The sequence below is a fragment of the Cherax quadricarinatus genome, chromosome 5, assembly GCF_038502225.1.
Source record: "Cherax quadricarinatus isolate ZL_2023a chromosome 5, ASM3850222v1, whole genome shotgun sequence".
Lineage (NCBI taxonomy): Eukaryota > Metazoa > Arthropoda > Malacostraca > Decapoda > Parastacidae > Cherax > Cherax quadricarinatus.
The window spans coordinates 32,997,536-33,018,632 of NC_091296.1; the positions used below are offsets into that span (position 1 = coordinate 32,997,536).

A 21,097-nucleotide genomic window follows, 5' to 3' on the forward strand; every position below is an offset into this window, starting at 1 on the left:
AGCAACAGAGAAGGAAAGAGCACAGGAAAAGCAGGAAAGGAATAATAAAATAAATGTAAAACAAGAGAAATAAAGCAAAGTATGAAAGACGCAAGAAAGATGAAGGAACAATGGAACAGCGAAGGAAATGAAGGAAAGAGAGAAGAGGAAATATATCAGCATGAGAGACTATTATGGAAGTAAAATACAGAAGAAAAAATTAATATCGAATCTGTGAATAATGAGTAAGGTAGACCTCTGTGAGGTAGACCTCTGTGAGGTAGACCTCTGTGAGGCAGACCTCTGTGAGGTAGACCTCTGTGAGGTAGACCTCTGTGAGGTAGACCTCTGTGAGGTAGACCTCTGTGAGGTAGACCTCTGTGAGGTAGACCTCTGTGAGGTAGACCTCTGTGAGGTAGACCTCTGTGAGGTAGACCTCTGTGAGGTAGACCTCTGTGAGGCAGACCTCTGTGAGGCAGACCTCTGTGAGGCAGACCTCTGTGAGGTAGACCTCTGTGAGGTAGACCTCTGTGAGGTAGACCTCTGTGAGGTAGACCTCTGTGAGGCAGACCTCTGTGAGGCAGACCTCTGTGAGGTAGACCTCTGTGAGGCAGACCTCTGTGAGGCAGACCTCTGTGAGGCAGACCTCTGTGAGGTAGACCTCTGTGAGGTAGACCTCTGTGAGGTAGACCTCTGTGAGGTAGACCTCTGAGGTAGACCTCTGTGAGGTAGACCTCTGTGAGGTAGACCTCTGTGAGGTAGACCTCTGTGAGGTAGACCTCTGTGAGGTAGACCTCTGTGAGGTAGACCTCTGTGAGGTAGACCTCTGTGAGGTAGACCTCTGTCAGGTAGACCTCTGTGAGGCAGATCTCCGTGAGGTAGACCTCTATGAGGTAGACATCACTGAGGTAGACATCAGTGCGGTAGATATCACTGAAGTAAACATCGGTGAGGTAGACATCAGTGATATTGAGCTCATTGAAGTAGGCATCGGTGAGGCGGACATCAGTGATGTTGACCTTACTAAAGTAGACATTGGTGAGGCAGGCATCAGTAAGTTAGACATCAGTGGGGTCTTCCTCACTAAGGAAGATATGATGGAGGGGAACATCGATGAGACAGACATCAGGAATTAGACATCAGTGAGATAGACACTGATGAAGCAATCATCAGTGAGGTACCTATCAGTAGGGTAGACATCAGTGATAGAGGTCAGTGAGGTAGTCATCAGTGAGGTAGTCATCAGTGAGGTAGTCATCAGTGAGGTAGTCATCAGTGAGGTAGTCATCAGTGAGGTAGTCATCAGTGAGGTAGTCATCAGTGTGGTAAACATCGCTGAGCCAGACGAGTCAGTCAAGGAATAGTATTACTAATACCTAAAATAAAAACCACAGTAAAGACTGATAATGTTTAATAAAGAAGACATTAATTACTCCTGTAATTTCATTTAATAATTCTAAAAAAAATAAATTAGACTTTCGAAATAAAATCATTCCAGATAAAAATAATTTTTTTTAATATTTATTTAAACATTATGTTTAGTAGAAGATAAATATGTGATGTCTTCTGATTCCATAAACTTTAGCATTTGCTAGATTTTTGTTCGTTAGCGATTGTTGTGTTTAAATAATGGCCGCTCTGGTAAGTGACTAAGAACACTGGAAACTTACATACAATTTTGTAGTTTTAGTGTGTGTGAGTATGGGTGTGTGGGAGTTAAATAGAGCCAGTAGATAACAAGATATTTAGCGGCTACAGGAATGAGGAATACTGGAGATAAAAAAAAAAAAAAGGTACAGTGGGAGTGATGGGAATAAATGGTAATGAAGGAGGACAGGCGGGTATCATGTCACTGGCTATCCCCTCAAGGGAGGTTCCTTGATGTTGGTGAGGGGCTCTTGATTTAGGGAACTGAATCTGTACTCCAGTTCCCTGAATTGAGCCTGAATGCCTTCCATCCCCCTTCCCCCCATATGCGCTGTGTAATCCTCTGGGTTTAGCGCTCCCCTATGATTATAATTATAAATGTCACTGGCTATCAACACATTTCCATGGACAGGGTAATATGTTTCTACGTTAACAGTTACCTGCTAACGCATGGGGAGGCGTTCACAGATAACATGTGACAAGACAACGGTGATAACTGGAAATAGATGGAGTAAAAATGGAGGTACACGGAGATCGTCTAATGCAAAGAGCATCATGCGCATGTATGTCCTTGCAGAATGAAGTTGACTGGGATAAAAAGATAGACATAGACATGTATGACAAATACGTGAAGACAGGAATAAATGGATGTATCTGATGACAGATGGAGAGATTGACGTAGATCTAAGGCAGGGAAGAGAGAAAAGGCTCTCGGAGATTTCTCGTTTTACCGAGGCAAATTAAGGTCCATCTCCTCACAGTATATGATCGCAGAATTAGTACCCAAGTTAGAAGCCTGAGAGTTATCTTAGTTTCATTCCTTTTTATGTGAAGTGGGAGGGCAAAGGGTATGCAAGCTAGAAAATAAGAACGATTTACGGTTTCTTGTAAGAAAATAGTAAATTAAGATATTGACGAAAAAGAAAAAAAATATCGTAAAGCGTATGTCAAGATCCATTGTAAATATTCAAATACAGCAGAAAATTTGATAAAATTAAGGTAATATGTCTTGTGCTAATAATAATTTATCTCAGATTTGAACGAAGGTGAAAAATAGACATGTTTACATTTCTGATTATTTTGTTTATCAAAAAAATAGAGCCCCGTTGTGTGACCCTTGGGATATAGCGCTTAGTTATGATTATAATAATAAAAAAAGTACAAATATTTAGATTTTTGGATTTATACTTCTTATATTAAGAAAATGACGATGAATGCTTGACCACGCTTTACTGTGTCGGTAGATCTCTGTTTTAAACAGACTCTGTGATTACCAAGCCTTGTTCGGTATGAGGAATCTAAACCATTACCATTGGCTGTTTTGGGTCAGCCAATCAGCGAGCTAGAACGGAGTTTTCTTAACATAAGTCTCTTCAAGGGGAGGCTCCTTATAGTGAAGAGGCTTCTGGTATGAGGAATTGGACCTTTCGGTCTTCCTTTGACTAAACCTAATTATCTCCCATTCCTCCCTTTCCTGCTCCATGCTTCCTATCCCTCCGCTCCCATTCCTCCTCTCCCCATCCCTTCCCTCTCCGTCTTTTCCTGCTTTTGGCCTTCGGGGTCTTCCCCTCGGAAATTCTAGCTCCTTGGTTAGAAAAATGGTGTCGTTGTCCATCCCATTCCTTTTAGGTACTTTGTGGTGGTGTAGTTTGCTGTGGAATCTGGATCATCTGGGTATGTCCGGATCCCACTCCGGAGTTCCGGGGGCAGCTTACGGTGTCCTTCATGTGGCAAGTGTATCTCTGAAGGCTGCCTGTCGGTTCCGGGAGGTAGTGGCCGAAGGAGGTATACCTTGTGGCAGGTTTCTGTCCACCCTCTTTTGTCCGCCGAGGTGGCTCGGGGGATGTGAGGTTGCTATCCTGAATTGCTGGTTTATTGGCATGAAGGGTAGGGTAGGGCACGGGTTCCATGCCGCATCTGCACTGCTGACTGCACTGTGGACCCTCTTGGGCACGGGGGGGGGGGAAGGATATACGATCCTTTTTTTTTTTTTTTTTTTTTTTTAAAGGGGGAAACTTATCATGGAGACCCGTACCCATGACCTTCCTCCTCCAGACCCCTTCCTTTTCTGCGTCAATCCCTACAGACCCTGGCATGCCTTCGGACCTCTCTTCTAATCCGGTACCTTCTCCGGGTAACGTTTCGTTACCCTATCTGGTACCCCGGCTCCGACCGACCCTTGAGACACATCTGACCTCCCCGTGGCTTTAACTATAATTCCGGCTTCTCCCACTACAGTGTGTCGACTTTTGGATCGTACACACGACTCGGCACCTCCCGTCCAAACACCTCGACCTGTCACTGATGACCCAACCTCAGTTTCCTCTAAGAAACATCCAACTAAGCAATTCCTACCCTTACGTTCTGTTTCACAGTCCTTGACCAAAATTCCTTATGTTCCAACCAACTTCTGCTACTATCTTTCCGACCACAGCATCAGCAAGGGACTCCTTCGCAATGTTGGGCAGAACATTTCCTTCCATGTTCTTAAGAGTGGCACACGTGTTTTCACAGTACAGAATGCAGAGTAGGCACATAATCTTTTTCTTGACATTGTTAACAACTCACCAGTTATGATTCGCAAGTACATTTCTCTTAATTCTTGCTGGGGATTTATTATCTTTCCATATACAATCGTACAACACGACTTTCTCGCTTGCAGTGAAGACATTCTGGAGCAATTCAAGCTCCAGAATCTCCCGATCATTAAAGTTTACACTTATATAGCCCCCTGCCCGCGGGAGATGCGCTATCCTTTCATTATAGCGAGGCTAACTTTTGACAGCCATGAATTGCCACCATTTGTTTACGTAGCGGGATAATGCCTACAAATGCGGGAGGTGATCCGTACCCCACAACAATGTAGGAAATGCTGGCGCTCTAGGCATCTGGTAAAATATTGTAGGTCAGTCACAGAATGCCCTGTCTGTGGTGCAGTTGACCATAGCAGTCCTTCCTACAGCCAAGAGGCTGCAAAGAGGCGCACCGTACCTATTCTCGCCGTTACCAGATTTTCTTAAGATAAAGGGTAATCCGTTGTCTTAAAGAGTAAGAGGGATTCTCTTACGCCAGGGCAGTTTCCTATCTCCGAATCCAAGGAATACTCCCATGGCTCTCTTATTCCAGGGTCGCTAGATGGCCCCAGACCTCGGTGGTGCCTAACAATTGCCTCTGTGTCCCTTCGACAGTCACCTGTGTCTAACCCTTCTGTGGTCCTAGGCTCTGAGGTTCCAGCCTCATCATCTCTTACTGTCCTTTTCACCTTCCCAATCACATGTTTCAAATTCTATGCGCCTCCTCCTAACTAAATCGACGCCACATATCCCTTCTCCAGAGTCTACACCTTCTTTTACGACCAAATCTCCTTCAATCCTCAAACCACATGACATTCCCTAACGTTATTCTTTCCCTATCTCTGAGTGTAGGCCTTTACCTTGAGATGCATCAGATACTGTTGTAGAAGTTCATCCTCCCCCAAGTACAGTTGCTCCCTCGCCTGTCCCTTTGGAAATTTATTTCTGCCAAGACACCTCTATCCCTTCTTCGGTGTCTTCCGTTGTCTCTCCACTTTTTTGCTCAAACTACATCTCTCTCTACCACCAAGTACCTCCTCCTCTCTCATATGAAACTACTGAAGCCATCTCCGCGTTTATCGAGGAGACAACAGCGATCATTTTCCTAACCTTCTTAAGTCTTGTACGTATTCTCGACCGCCTCGCAGCCCACATTGGTAGTTTGAACGGGCGAATTGGGCTCTTTACTCATGTCAAACTCTTTTTAGTGTAGAACCTTCTTTGTCCTCAACTTTTGAGCTATTACAGCTATTTCTGTCCACTGTTTTATCCGCAGCCTCGAATGCAATCCCTTAAACCTCCTGTAGGTACCCTCACAAATGCATGCCTTGGTTGTCGTCTACTTGTGCTCGAGCAGTGCGTTTGAAACGTGCTGCATGGGGCCGATATCGTTACAGTAGCATAACAGAGCGACTCTGATTTTAGAAGGGCGAGGGTAGTTGCTCCACATGTCATCCATGTGTTGTTGGCGGGATGGTTTCTACCGTCACTTAGGCTTCCTCTGAGTGCTGTTAAAAAAAAAAATACGGAAATTGAGTGGTAAGTTCTCTCCAGACCCGGCTCCCGTTCTTAGAGTTGCAGATATCAGCATAGAAAGCCTTCTTGAAGTTGCCACAGAAATCAGAAATCATCTTGTCGGTATCTCTCAGAGGCTCTATCTATGCCCTCGTTTCTTTCCTCTGAGTCTGCCAGAGAGTTAATGCCTGTAGACATTTCTTCTAACAGGGAAGAGTCTTGTACGCTTCTAGAACTAGTCAACACTTACCGCTTGCCGATCGTCGGCAGCTGGGCCTGTTGGCATTCATATTCGTATGCGTCAGCATTTACATCTGTCAGCCCTCGTAGTCCTCATACATCTTTTTAATATTGTTTGGTCGCAAGGGGTTCTTCCCTATCCGTGGAAAACTACCATTGCCTGACTTTTCATAAACCAGGTACTTCGGGCCATGATGCCTCACACTGTCGTCCCATTTCATTGTTCTTACGAATGCAGTTTGGACTGTGATGGAACATCTAGGAAATAGACGTTTGGTTTGGTATTTATTGAGAGAAGAGTCTTTCCACTCGTCAATCTGGCTTTCGTAAGGGCCGCTCCACTACTGACCCCTTACTCTGCTTAGATACCTATGTTCATAATGCTTTTGCTAGTAACCACCCAGTCATCACAGTCATTTTTGATCTTGAAAAGACATGTGACACTACTTTGAGATAAAACATCTTGGTCCAGGCTCATTCCTTAGGCCTCCTGGGCAGTCTGCCACTTTTCCTTAAAAACTTTGTCTGAGAGACATTTCCGTGTTCGGGTTAATAATTTGCTTTCCCCGGACGTTGTCCAAGCTGAAGGTGTCCCTCAAGGATGTGTCCTTAGCACCACTTTTTCTATTAGCTATAAATGATCTGGCCTCTGTTATATCTAATATTTGGTCATTACTTTTTGTTGATGACTTTGCTATAGCTTGTGCAGGAACTGATTGCCACCTGATAGCAACCTCACTCCAGAATGCTGTCAACCGTGTTTCCCATTTGGTCACTACTCATGGTTTTAAATTTTCTGGTGCTAAAATGCACCAAATTACTTTCACCAGACCTTCTGGTGCTTCTGATACTCTATTGTACCTGTAATAATGTTGGTAGAATTACCGACAATATGTTAGGTAAAATGACAAGTGCAACTATTGTGACATTTTGTGGCAACGTTTCGCTCTCCAGGAGCTTTGTCAAGCCATTATGACTTGAAGCTCCTAGAGAGTTAAACGTTGCCACAATAAAATGTCACATTACTTACACTTGTCCTTTTTCATTCTACATGTATCGTTCCCGTATCCCTGAACGTGATACGGTCAGATTTCTCGGCTTTCTGTTTCATCGCCGCTGTCCTGAAAACCTCGCATTACCTCCCTGAAAGCGACTTGCCATAGCCGGCTGAACATCCTTAAAACCCCTCACTCATTGGGGCGGATCGACGAACCTTCCTTTCGCTTCATTCTGCCCTAATCCTATCAAAACTAGATTATGGCGACCAGATATAATCTGCGGCCTCTCCTGCAGTTCTTTCTAGGCTTGATTCCATTCATCAGGGGTTACGTTTGTGTCTAAGGTGTTTCTTGCTGCTTCCATGTCGAGAGTCTATGTGCGGAGGGAAATGGTCTGTCTTTGCATGATCGGCGTAATGTTCATTATCTCATGATATTTTGGCTGTTCTCATGACCTTTACGATCCTTCTACATACAGGATGGTAACGGACGTTAGTTGAGGTCCATTATTTGATTGCTGCCCTTGTTTACTTTGTCCCTTTTCTCTTCGTATTCACTCTTTTGGCTTCTCTTCAGTTGCCTCCTTTATATGTTCATCTTGCAAATATCTTTTCTCCTCCTCCCTTGGGAGGTTGCAACAGTTCAAGTCTGTTTATCCCTTCTACTGTCTGCGAAAGCTCAAAATACGTACAGTTGCGTTTCGCTCCCTTTTTCTTAACCAAGTCCGATCTCACTCTCATACCGTTGCAGTTTACTCTGATGTTTCAGAATTCTCTGACGGTGGTGGGTTTGCAGCAGTTTTCCCGGACAGTGTTGTGCGAGGTCGTTTATTAGTCAACTAGCATTTTTACATCTAAAATGTATGCAATTCTCATTGCGATTATCTGCGTTATATCCACGCCTACCTCAACATTTGTAGTAGTTTGGGACTCCTTTAGTGCTTTGCAGGCTATCAGAAAATTTAATTCACCTCATCCCCTAGTTCTTCGTATCCAAATTTGGTTGTGCCGCATTTCTAGCAGAAACAAAGGAATCACTTTCTGCTGGTCATGTAGATGTTCAAGGAAACTGGCAGGTGGACTATGCTGTGCGGTCAGCTGTATTTGACCAACAAATTTGGACTGATTTTATTCATACCAAATTATATTTTATCAAGCCAAGTTTAAGTTTCTGGCCTTCTTATCCTGGATGCTGGGTTGGGAGACTATGCTCTCCCGTCTTCGCATCGGGCACACACGTCTCTCTCATGAGTATCTCATGGAGAGGCGCCCTGTTCCAGTCTGTGAGAATTGTCAGGTTCCAGTTTCAGTTGCCATATTCTATTGGACTGTCCTGTCTACCAGCAAGCACGCAAAACTTGCCTCCGACGTAGTCACTGCCCTGACACCCTTACTTTATCTTCCCTCCTCACTGAAAGCCCCACCTTTGACACAGACTCCCTCTTGGACTTTTTGACAGCTACAGGTTACACAAACTTGGATGGTACTTCCTTAAGCACCCCTCACAGCCCTTTCTAACTCTACGTCTGTTATCCTCTCCACCCTCATTTGTCTCTAATCAAGCCAACACCCTGCCCCGCAGAGTTGTATGATCCTTGTGGGCGGATCACTTGGTTTTGATTATAATAATAATTCTTAATATAAGGCAGGGTAAAGGATTCTTGACTGGTATCGAACAGGCTTCAAGCAGTCTGAATGATCCTTTATGTATTTGATACTCTTTAAACCCAATTAACCAACCCAAAGGTAAGTCGGTGATCAGATCTGAAGGGATAATTTACACTCAGCAGCAAACAGCAGGCACCACGTGCAGTAGCCAGAATGTCAGTGTTAGGACACCCATGTCTTGCTCCTCCCTGAGGAGAGGAATTTAATTAAAGGTAGTTTGGTCGTTGTCGTTGGTCTTAATAATTTACTATTTCTTGGCTGGTCAGTGTGGTGGTTGGGCGACGGTTACTAGCAGACTGCCAGTTCACCTTATGTACTAGCGATAATTACTGATGCGTCGTATGGGTTTGTAACATTGGTATTAGTGAAGTCTTGTGATATTGTCAAAATGATTCCGCGGCAATTTGCGATGTGTCGTGTGAAATTGCAGTATTTGGTAATTAGTGATGTTTTGTGCGTCAGAGTGATAACGAGTGTTATAGTGCTGTAATAAAATTGCTATTGTCCCAATTTTGTGTGATTAATTTCAGTAATGTATTGGGTGCTCTCTCTCACCCAATAGATATGTCATAGTGCACTTTTAATCTTGTGTAATTCAGCCAGCCATCCCTCGCACACACAAGTGCACATCCCAATCTCAAGGTAGTGGTTCATAACAGTTTGCAAAAATCATGCACCTAGTATATATATATATATATATATATATATATATATATATATATATATATATATATATATATATATATATATATGCAATAAGATCACAGTAAACAGGCGATTTCAAAATATGCAAAACAACCACTCTGAAAGAATAGAGAAATTCCAAGCGCATTCGTGACTACTCACATTATCAAGGAACTATGATAGTTCCTTGATCATGTGAGTAGTCACGAAAGCGCTTGGAATTTCTCTATTCTTTCAGAGTGGTTGTTTTGCATATATATATATATATATATATATATATATATATATATATATATATATATATATATATATATATATATATATATATATATATATTATTCCAAATACTGAATTCGACTAACTGTATGTGGTGATATTCAGGAGGTCTAGGGTAGACTGGAACCTGCTGCAGGTGTCAGTGCTAAAGGGTATCTGAGGAGCCCGGAGTACCAAGAGTTATCAGTTATTGAGTGCTATGTTGTGCCCTGGGCCTAACGAGTGCCATGGCGTGAGGGCGGAATCTCGAATCCCACGGGCAACTAGAAGACAAGCCCCAGGGAGGGCTAGAAGACACCCTGACGGGGGGGATCAAGTCCCAGGGACGTCCAAAAGACACGCTAACTGGGGGTCGTGCTCCAGGGAGGGCTAGAAGACAGGAAGACTGAGGGTTGTGCCCCAGGGAGGGCCAGAAGACGCGCTGACTGGGGTCTGGGCCAAAAGACACGCTGACTGTGGGTCGTGCCCCAGGGAAAGCCAAAAGACACGCTGACTGGGGGTCGTGGCCCAGGGAGGGCCAGAAGACGCGCTGACTGGGGTCTGGGCCAAAAGACACGCTGACTGGGAGTCGTGCCCCAGGGAGGGCCAGAAGACACGCTGACTGGGGGTCGTGGCCCAGGGAGGGCCAGAAGACGCGCTGACTGGGGTCTGGGCCAAAAGACACGCTGACTGGGAGTCGTGCCCCAGGGAGGGCCAGAAGACACGCTGACTGGGGGTCGTGGCCCAGGGAGGGCCAGAAGACACGCTGACTGGGGGTCGTGGCCCAGGGAGGGCCAGAAGACACGCTGACTGGGGGTCGTGGCCCAGGGAGGGCCAGAAGACACGCTGACTGGGGGTCGTGGCCCAGGGAGGGCCAGAAGACACGCTGACTGGGGGTCGTGATAATTTCACAGCCTTTTTATATTTGAATGGGCTTATGAATGATAAATGTATATATATAGTACGTGCAGGGATAATGCAGAGATACAAATGGATGGATGTTGGTCAGATGGATATTGAAGAAATGGGTTTAACTCACCGGCCGCCTCCCACTGAGGTAGGGTGACCCGAAAAGAGAGAAATGCTTTCACTGTCTTTCCAGAAGTGTGCTGACATCACAATTCAGATGACACTCCAGACCGAAACATCCCCACCCCTCCTTCAGAGTGCAGCCACTGTATTTCTTTGTATTCCTTTATAAATGTTACCCTGCTCATACTCCAACAGCACGTCAACTCATAAATGCCACTTCCACTCACTCCTAACTAGCACGGTCACACAAACCGGTTTGCTCTTTTCTAGAGTTCACTTTTGATTGCTTTCTTTTACAAAGGCTCCCAAATTCTTTTACTAACTTCTGCAACTTCTCTTCAGATTCTTCCTAACGAACGATAATCCCACATATTTCCTCACTGTCCGTATAAACACTTTACGGTTTTTAAGTAACCTACCACTTATTCCATTCTTTTGCAACATCTGCCACATTGCTTCCCTTTCCACCCTATCATATGCCTTTTCTAAATATATAAATGCAAAGTTCCTTACCTTCATCTAAATACTGTTCACTTACATGCTTCGGTGTATACACTTGGGCTACACATCCCCTGCCCTTCCTAAAACACCTTGTTCCTCTGCAATCCTGTCTTATTCATAATTCTTTCAATAGCAGCTCTACCTTACATTTACCCGGTACTCTCAACAGGCTTATTCCTCTTTAGTTATAATAAAAATATTTTTATTTCTACAAGTACATGTACAAGGTATACAGGCCTAGCTGACATCAGTGACATACTACTGTATAGAAAGTCGCTTGTTATGTAGAGCATTTCGGGAAATTAGGTCAGTTTTGTCCTGGGATGCAACCCACACCAGTCGACTAACTCCCAGGTTCCCATTTTACTGATGGGAAACATAGACATCCGGTGTAAAGAAACACGCCCAGTGTTTCTACCCTCCCTGGAATCGAGCCCGGACGCTCGCCGTGTGAAGCGAGAGCTTTAGCCACCAGGCCACAGGACACCGTTATCCCATACGCACACTCTTTAACAACCCCTAGGCTCCTTACCCCCTTTCATGCATATACTATATCACTGCTGCTTTTAACATACATCTTAATCACATCTATCCCACCTGCTTTGCCCCTGCAACCTCGTCCCTGGACCCATTATGTGCCTCTGTAATCCTTTGACTACCGCCCACAGGATAGGCATGGGGTGCGTAATGATGCTAAACTAACTTTGTCCCATTCATTCTAACCACTGATTCTCGCAATTTTCCTACACACAGCTGGATCTTCCTCACTCTTAAAAAGTTATATTTCCCTGCCCTACACAAGAAATCATTGCCTCACTCTTAAACAACATTCAACAACCCAAAATATTCACTCCATCCTCCCAGTACCTTCCCTTTCTTATCAAATGGCTCCCTTCTTTTGTTTTTAATTGTTAAATTCATTTGTTCCTTAGGCTTTGTAAACTTGTTGATCTCACCCCACTCTTTTATTAGCTCTCCTTTTGCACTCTCTCTCATCCATTTTTTAACCTCTTTTTTTACTTTATTTATATTCCACCTCGTTACCTCTACTTTCTCTACCACCTTTCTCCAAGTAGTCGTTGAAATCTTGCCCTAATTATCTTAATAAATATAGCTTCGTTCCCTTACTGATGATATTCTTCTTGTACCCCCATCTTGCTCAGTCTAACTGTAGCTACCAGTAAATAATGATCTGATATTTCTCTCTTCCCTCTACAAACCTGCACATGCGGAAGTCTTCCTCTTAACCTCTTATCTACTAATATATAACCTAACAAACTTTTATCATTAGGTCCTTTTATAGTACCTCGTGTGTGTATATATATATATATATATATATATATATATATATATATATAATATATACATATGTCGTGCCGAATATGTAAAACTGGTCAATTAGAAAGAACTCATTTAAAATTAAGTCCTATCCAAAATTTTCTCTTATACGTTTAAAGATATATTTTTTTCATTAATGTTAATATAAAAATTTTAATTTTGCACCAAAAGAATCTTAGAAAACTTACCTAACCTTATTATAACAAGCGCAATTTATTTTAGCCTAATCCTACTAAATATATTTTAAATACGTTTACAGTAATTTAATACTATGCAAACACAATGAAATATATTTTTTTCGTTGGGTTTAGAATGATTTTTGCGAAATTATTGCATACACAAATTTTCACTTGTCTTATATGGCAAGATGAGCGTTGCTATTTAAGCCAAGATCGCAAGTTCTGCCTATTCGGCACGACATATATATATATATATATATATATATATATATATATATATATATATATATATATATATATACAAATTATGAAGGGGGTAGGAGAGTTTCAGTGGGGGGAAATAAATGGGATTAAATCTGGAGTATCTGAGAGAGTTAGAACAAAGGAAGGGGTAGCAGTAATGTTAAATGATCAGTTATGGAAGGAGAAAAGAGAATATGAATGTGTAAATTCAAGAATTATGTGGATTAAAGTAAAGGTTCGATGCGAGAAGTGGGTCATAATAAGCGTGTATGCACCTGGAGAAGAGAGGAATGCAGAGGAGAGAGAGAGATTTTGGGAGATGTTAAGTGAATGTATAGGAGCCTTTGAACCAAGTGAGAGAGTAATTGTGGTAGGGGACCTGAATGCTAAAGTAGGAGAAACTTTTAGAGAGGGTGTGGTAGGTAAGTTTGGGGTGCCAGGTGTAAATGATAATGGGAGCCCTTTGATTGAACTTTGTATAGAAAGGGGTTTAGTTATAGGTAATACATATTTTAAGAAAAAGAGGATAAATAAGTATACAAGATATGATGTAGGGCGAAATGACAGTAGTTTGTTGGATTATGTATTGGTAGATAAAAGACTGTTGAGTAGACTTCAGGATGTACATGTTTATAGAGGGGCCACAGATATATCAGATCACTTTCTAGTTGTAGCTACACTGAGAGTAAAAGGTAGATGGGATACAAGGAGAATAGAAGCATCAGGGAAGAGAGAGGTGAAGGTTTATAAACTAAAAGAGGAGGCAGTTAGGGTAAGATATAAACAGCTATTGGAGGATAGATGGGCTAATGAGAGCATAGGCAATGGGGTCGAAGAGGTATGGGGTAGGTTTAAAAATGTAGTGTTAGAGTGTTCAGCAGAAGTTTGTGGTTACAGGAAAGTGGGTGCAGGAGGGAAGAGGAGCGATTGGTGGAATGATGATGTAGAGAGAGTAGTAAGGGAGAAAAAGTTAGCATATGAGAAGTTTTTACAAAGTAGAAGTGATGCAACAAATTTTGTTGAAAATAAGAAAAAGTTTTGGAGTGAGATTAACAAGTTAAGAAAGCCTAGAGAACAAATGGATTTGTCAGTTAAAAATAGGAGAGGAGAGTTATTAAATGGAGAGTTAGAGGTATTGGGAAGATGGAGGGAATATTTTGAGGAATTGTTAAATGTTGATGAAGATAGGGAAGCTGTGATTTCGTGTATAGGGCAAGGAGGAATAACATCTTGTAGGAGTGAGGAAGAGCCAGTTGTGAGTGTGGGGGAAGTTCGTGAGGCAGTAGGTAAAATGAAAGGGGGTAAGGCAGCTGGGATTGATGGGATAAAGATAGAAATGTTAAAAGCAGGTGGGGATATAGTTTTGGAGTGGTTGGTGCAATTATTTAATAAATGTATGGAAGAGGGTAAGGTACCTAGGGATTGGCAGAGAGCATGCATAGTTCCTTTGTATAAAGGCAAAGGGGATAAAAGAGAGTGCAAAAATTATAGGGGGATAAGTCTGTTGAGTATACCTGGTAAAGTGTATGGTAGAGTTATAATTGAAAGAATTAAGAGTAAGACGGAAAATAGGATAGCAGATGAACAAGGAGGCTTTAGAAAAGGTAGGGGGTGTGTGGACCAGGTGTTTACAGTGAAACATATAAGTGAACAGTATTTAGATAAGGCTAAAGAGGTCTTTGTGGCATTTATGGATTTGGAAAAGGCGTATGACAGGGTGGATAGGGGGGTAATGTGGCAGATGTTGCAAGTGTATGGTGTAGGAGGTAGGTTACTGAAAGCAGTGAAGAGTTTTTACGAGGATAGTGAGGCTCAAATTAGAGTATGTAGGAAAGAGGGAAATTTTTTCCCAGTAAAAGTAAGCCTTAGACAAGGATGTGTGATGTCACTGTGGTTGTTTAATATATTTATAGATGGGGTTGTAAGAGAAGTAAATGCGAGGGTCTTGGCAAGAGGCGTGGAGTTAAAAGATAAAGAATCACACACAAAGTGGGAGTTGTCACAGCTGCTCTTTGCTGATGACACTCTGCTCTTGGGAGATTCTGAAGAGAGGTTGCAGAGATTGGTGGATGAATTTGGTAGGGTGTGCAAAAGAAGAAAATTAAAGGTGAATACAGGAAAGAGTAAGGTTATGAGGATAAAAAGATTAGGTGATGAAAGATTGAATATCAGATTGGAGGGAGAGAGTATGGAGGAGGTGAACGTATTCAGATATTTGGGAGTGGACGTGTCAGCAGATGGGTCTATGAAAGATGAGGTGAATCATAGAATTGATGAGGGGAAAAGAGTGAGTGGTGCACTTAGGAGTCTGTGGAGACAAAGAACTTTGTCCTTGGAGGCAAAGAGGGGAATGTATGAGAGTATAGTTTTACCAACGCTCTTATATGGGTGTGAAGCAAGGGTGATGAATGTTGCAGCGAGGAGAAGGCTGGAGGCAGTGGAGATGTCATGTCTGAGGGCAATGTGTGATGTGAATATAATGCAGAGAATTCGTAGTTTGGAAGTTAGGAGGAGGTGCGGGATTACCAAAACTGTTGTCCACAGGGCTGAGGAAGGGTTGTTGAGGTGGTTCGGACATGTAGAGAGAATGGAGCGAAACAGAATGACTTCAAGAGTGTATCAGTCTGTAGTGGAAGGAAGGCGGGGTAGGGGTCGGCCTAGGAAAGGTTGGAGGGAGGGGGTAAAGGAGGTTTTGTGTGCGAGGGGCTTGGACTTCCAGCAGGCATGCGTGAGCGTGTTTGATAGGAGTGAATGGAGACAAATGGTTTTTAATACTTGACGTGCTGTTGGAGTGTGAGCAAAGTAACATTTATGAAGGGGTTCAGGGAAACCGGCAGGCCTGACTTGAGTCCTGGAGATGGGAAGTACAGTGCCTGCACTCTGAAGGAGGGGTGTTAATGTTGCAGTTTAAAAACTGTAGTGTAAAGCACCCTTCTGGCAAGACAGTGATGGAGTGAATGATGGTGAAAGTTTTTCTTTTTCGGGCCACCTTGCTTTGGTGGGAATCGGCCAGTGTGATAAATATATATATATATATATATATATATATATATATATATATATATATATATATATATATATATATATATATATATATGGGTGTGAAGCTTGGGTGGTAAATGCAGCAGCGAGGAGACGGTTGGAGGCTGTGGAGATGTACTGTTTAAGGGCAATGTGTGGTGTAAATATTATGCAGAAAATTCGGAGTGTAGAAATTAGGAAAAGGTGTGGAGTTAATAAAAGTATTAGTCAGAGGGCAGAAGAGGGGTTGTTGAGGTGGTTTGGTCATTCAGAGAGAATGGATCAAAGTAGAATAACATGGAAAGCATATAAATCTATAGGGGAAGGAAGGCGGGGTAGGGGTCGTCCTCGAAAGGGTTGGAGAGAGGGGGTAAAGGAAGTTCTGTTGGCAAGGGGCTTGGACTTCCAGCAAGCGTGCGTGAGCGTGTTAGGAGTGAATGGAGACGAATGGTACTTGGGACCTGACGATCTGTTGGAGTGTGAGCAGGGTAATATTTAGTGAAGGGATTCAGGGAAACCGGTTGTTTTCATATAGTCGGACTTGAGTCCTGGAAATGGGAAGTACAATGCCTGCACTTTGAAGGAGGGGTTTGGGATATTGGCAGTTTGGAGGGATATGTTGTGTATCTTTATATGTGTATGCTTCTAGACTGTTGTATTCTGAGCACCTCTGCAAAAACAGTGATAATGTGCGAGTGTGGTGAAAGTGTTGAATGATGAAAGTATTTTCTTTTTGGGGATTTTCTTTCTTTTTTGGGTCACCCTGCCTCAGTGGGAGACGGCCGACTTGTTGAAAAAAAAAAAAAATATATATATATATATATATATATATATATATATATATATATATATATATATATATATATATATATATATATATATATATATATATATATATATATATATTCTATTCGAGTTGATGAACGAGCATGCCAAATATATGGAATTTTATGTTGACTACTAAATTTATTAATTGGAGGGAGGGAGAGAGAAGAGTGGGAGAGATGAGAAGAAAGAGGGAGAGATGAGAAAAGAGAGAGAGAGAGCTAAGTCATGGGGTTGGTTTTCACACAAGCTTCTACAGAATCCTAGAGATGTGTGGTGTCTTGGTGTTAGGCGAGATCTTTCAAGAGAGTGAGTAGGTGAGATACAAGTGTTACCATCTTCGTTCAGTGTTTGTTTTCTTTTCTTAATGAACGCTGACAACGTAGAATAATGAGACATAACACGATTCACAACTGTCATGAGAGAATTAGCACCTCCTTATTATCGTAACAGCTGCAGTCATAGGAAAAAAATCATCAGTTGTAAAAAACATAGCTGATGATGGTCTGTCATCCTAGTACTTAAGCTTAGGTTATCAGTGTTTCAAAATTTACTTCTCTTGTTTCACAAGTTATCTTGTAAATGTTATTGATAGTATTTTAAATGTGTGGAGTCTTTAATTCCACAAAATTCAACAAAACTGAGAATATTTTGCAAAGATTTATTTTAGATAGGTTACAGTAGCACCAGAAAGAAGCTACAAATGATGATTGAGTTTTGTTAAGGGTTTTCTGTGCCAGAATAGTACCTATACTGAACAATTATAATGAAAATGTTGATAAAAAGAGTTATATAAATTTATTAGTGCCAACGTTCGTGCTAATGTAAGGCTGAATCATGCAATCTTATTGGATAATATCCAGTCAATTATATTTTTAATAATAATGAACCGTGACTTCAAATTGCTCGAAAATTCCAGACTTTGATTACTAGACAGAGAGAGGGAGGGAACACGCACATTAGAGCATACTAGAAATTATAGACATTTCAGGAAGTATAAAACAAGATAGCAAGCAAAGAACTAGCTAGAGGTAGACAGCAAAGTAAAGCTAGACAGCGTACCAGATAAAAGCTAAAATAGAACATGAGAGCTGAATAGCGAGTTTAAAAACGATCATGTGTTTCATTCTCTCTCCATCACTTTATATTTATCTCTCACTTCTCACAAGTATTTTCTCACTGTCATCACTGATGTATTTCTCACCCTAACTGTATCTCTCACTACCTTAAGTCTATTTCTACCATATCGTAGTTTTCGTATATGCATGTATCTCACATTTGTCTGTATCTCTCATTCCTTGCCTGTGTCTTATTTCTTGACTGTATCTTTTCCCTTCCTGTCCTTATATTACACCGTTCGTTGTATACCATGTTACAGTGGCTCAATACCCTGAACCATATAAAGAACATAGAAAATGACTCCTCTCCTCTATCTTTCACCCAGCATAAATCTCTCTCCCATCCTTCTTTCTCTCTCCCTCTCTTTCTCTCTCAGCCTTAATTCTCCTTCTTTTCTCTGTCTGTATTCTCTCTCTCTACATCTCCTTATCTTTCCCCTTCTCTCCCTCCCCCTCTCTTTCTCTCTCTTTCTCTCTCTCTACCTCTCCTTACCTTTCCCCTTCTCTCCCTCCCCCTCTCTTTCTCTCTACCTCTCCTCCTCTCTCTCACCCTCTCTTTCTCTCTACCTCTCCTCTCTCTCTACCTCTCCTCCTCTCTCTCACCCTCTCCTCCTCTCTCTCACCCTCTCCTCCTCTCTCTCACCCTCTCCTCCTCTCTCTCACCCTCTCCTCCTCTCTCACCCTCTCCTCCTCTCTCTCACCCTCTCCTCCTCTCTCTCTCTCTCTCTCCCCCAGTCTCTCTACATATTCTTGCACCTTATTATGCAGTGTTTATCCAGACTAGTAATCATATATTTTGTTTGACATGGCAATGGGGAAACGATGTGAGAGAAGGAAAAATGGGGAGAGGAAGTGAAGAGAAAGGGAGGACGGGAATAATGGACGTTGGGGAGGAAACGAGAAATAAGGGAGGATATAATGTAGTTATGGAATGGGGAAGAGAAAATATCGAAAGGGGAATGGAGTTGGGTGGGGTCCAGGGTAGTGATGGTTGGGGATGACAAGGAATACTGCATGAATGTAAACAAAACTACGAGAAAAGAAAACAGTGATCTTGTTGGTTTGACTTGTGGCTGTTCAAGCTTTCTCAAGGTAGCAGTAAAAATTGTCTAGTACTGTAGGTCGTATAGAAGCCAGTAGATCTATAGTGTAGGTCGTATATTAAGTTCACACAGCTGTTTGAGTATATACAGCTGTGCTGTATATACGGATATATACGGATACCCGTATATACAACTGTGCTGTATATACGGGTATCCTTATAAGAGTATTATATAGAATAGTGTCTAGATGAGTAGGACATAGCTACAACAGTTAAGCATTTTTAGTGTAGAGATGTTTCGCTTGCACAGCAGGCTTCTTCAGTTAAATACATTGATGGCTTAAAAATTGGAGACAAGAATCAGTGGAGAGGTAAATGCAAGGTGATAAATTCTTAGGCTTGAAGATGTAATATTGAGGTTCAGTCACTCAGCCTGAATATTTATTCAGCTCTATATCCTCGATCAGTGGCGATAAAAGTGAATGCTTATCAAGGCTTAGGGACTGATCACATCGAAATCACTTCTTCAAGGCTTAGGGACTGACCACCTCAAAATTACTTCTTCAAGGCTTAGGGACTGACCTTCTTAAAATTACTTCAAGGCTTAGGGACTGACCACCTCAAAATTACTTCTTCATGGCTTAAGGACTGATTGCTGTTACCTCTCCTTCTGCTACCTCTAGTTTTGATGTTTGGCTTACTGAGCAACCCAAACGTTTCGACAAATATACTCAAATGATGCACTAGTGTCTTCTGTTCTGTAGGTTGAATACAAGCTTGTATAACTGTACGTTGAGATGTATAGAAAGGTTGTATGGTTGTACATCCAGATGTATGGAAAGGTGTGATAGCACATCCTGATGTATATTTATAATTAAATTATAGCGCTGAACCCATCTGGGTCATTCAGCGCAAGACTTAGTGGAGGTTTTATCCTCCGTCTTCTGAGCGCCAAACAGACTCGCTTCCTAACTGTACTCAACTAGACTTCCATCCAGATGTATAGAAAGCTTGTATAGCTGTACATCCAGATGTATCGAAAGCTTGTATAGCTGTACATCCAGATGTATATAGAGCTTGCATAGCTGTGCTGCTGAATGTATAGAAAGCTTGTATAGCTGTGCCTCTGGGTGTATGGAAAGCTTGTATACCTGTACATACAGATGTATAGAAAGCTTGTGTAGCTGTGCTTCTGGATGTATAGAAAGCTTGTATAGCTGTACATCCAGATGTATCGAAAGCTTGTATAGCTGTACATCCAGATGTATATAGAGCTTGCATAGCTGTGCTGCTGGATGTACAGAAAGCTTGTATAGCTGTGCCTCTGGGTGTATGGAAAGCTTGTATACCTGTACATACAGATGTATAGAAAGCTTGTGTAGCTGTGCTTCTGGATGTATAGAAAGCTTGTATAGCTGTACATCCAGATGTATCGAAAGCTTGTATAGCTGTACATCCAGATGTATTGAAAGCTTGTACAGCTGTACATCCAGATATATAGAAAGCTTGTATAGCAGCGCTGAAACAAAAGTAAGTCTTAACACTTACCATGAGGAACTGTTATAAGAAAGATGCACAAGTGTGAACAGCTGATGAAATCACCTTTACTGTGCTACATTCCTAAGAATTAGAGCTACCATCCCTTTCTGCAGGCCAAAACCTGACTACGGATTTAAGACTTTCTCCCATGAATAATAAAATTGTGGTGAGAAACGTAAACAAATCTCCAGCAGTCGTAATCATGAGTGTTTACAAAGTGAGGTGGGTGTAGATGAGGGGTGGAGGAGGAGGGTGAGGTTGGTGGTGATGGAAGATTGGGTAGATTGTATGTTACTATTGATTGGGAAAGCAAGAGGTGCACCAATTAAAGAAAGTAAGCACATTCCAGTCTAGTAATCAAGCTGGTTGCATAAAGATAGATACCTTGTTGTCGTTGTCGACCTGTCGTGTTCGAAGGGATGTCCCCAGCAAGCAAGGGATAAATCGAACAGGTGAGCGGAAATCAATCAATATACAACCCATACATAAAGGCAGAAATGAAGCAGACTATTCAGAAGATGTAATTCCTCGAGAAGTTAGGAAATATTCACTTAATAAGAGTAGTCAGAAAATCTACTAACAACCACAACTAAACCATAATTTGGTGAGGAAATTTAAGACAGCATTTCGGGCCGCCCTTGACCATTGTCAAGTCGCAAGAGAGAAACGTTGAGAGTCAGAAGACGAATCATGTGATATGA

At 42.0% G+C, this 21,097-nt stretch overlaps 1 protein-coding gene across 8 annotated transcripts in view; it reads right to left on the bottom strand.

Moving 5' to 3' along the window:
* Nucleotides 1-21,097, bottom strand: part of LOC128684781 (potassium channel subfamily K member 6) — a 78,359-nt gene that overhangs the window by 11,849 nt on the left and 45,413 nt on the right. For 6 of the 8 annotated variants that reach the window (XM_070101540.1, XM_070101512.1, XM_070101528.1 and 3 more), the window contains one exon: nucleotides 20,781-20,798. The exons of the other annotated variants lie outside the window; for them this stretch is intronic. In XM_070101540.1, coding sequence (XP_069957641.1) covers nucleotides 20,781-20,798 — 18 coding nt within the window. The remainder of the gene's footprint in view (nucleotides 1-20,780; nucleotides 20,799-21,097) is intronic. 8 annotated transcript variants of the gene reach the window in all.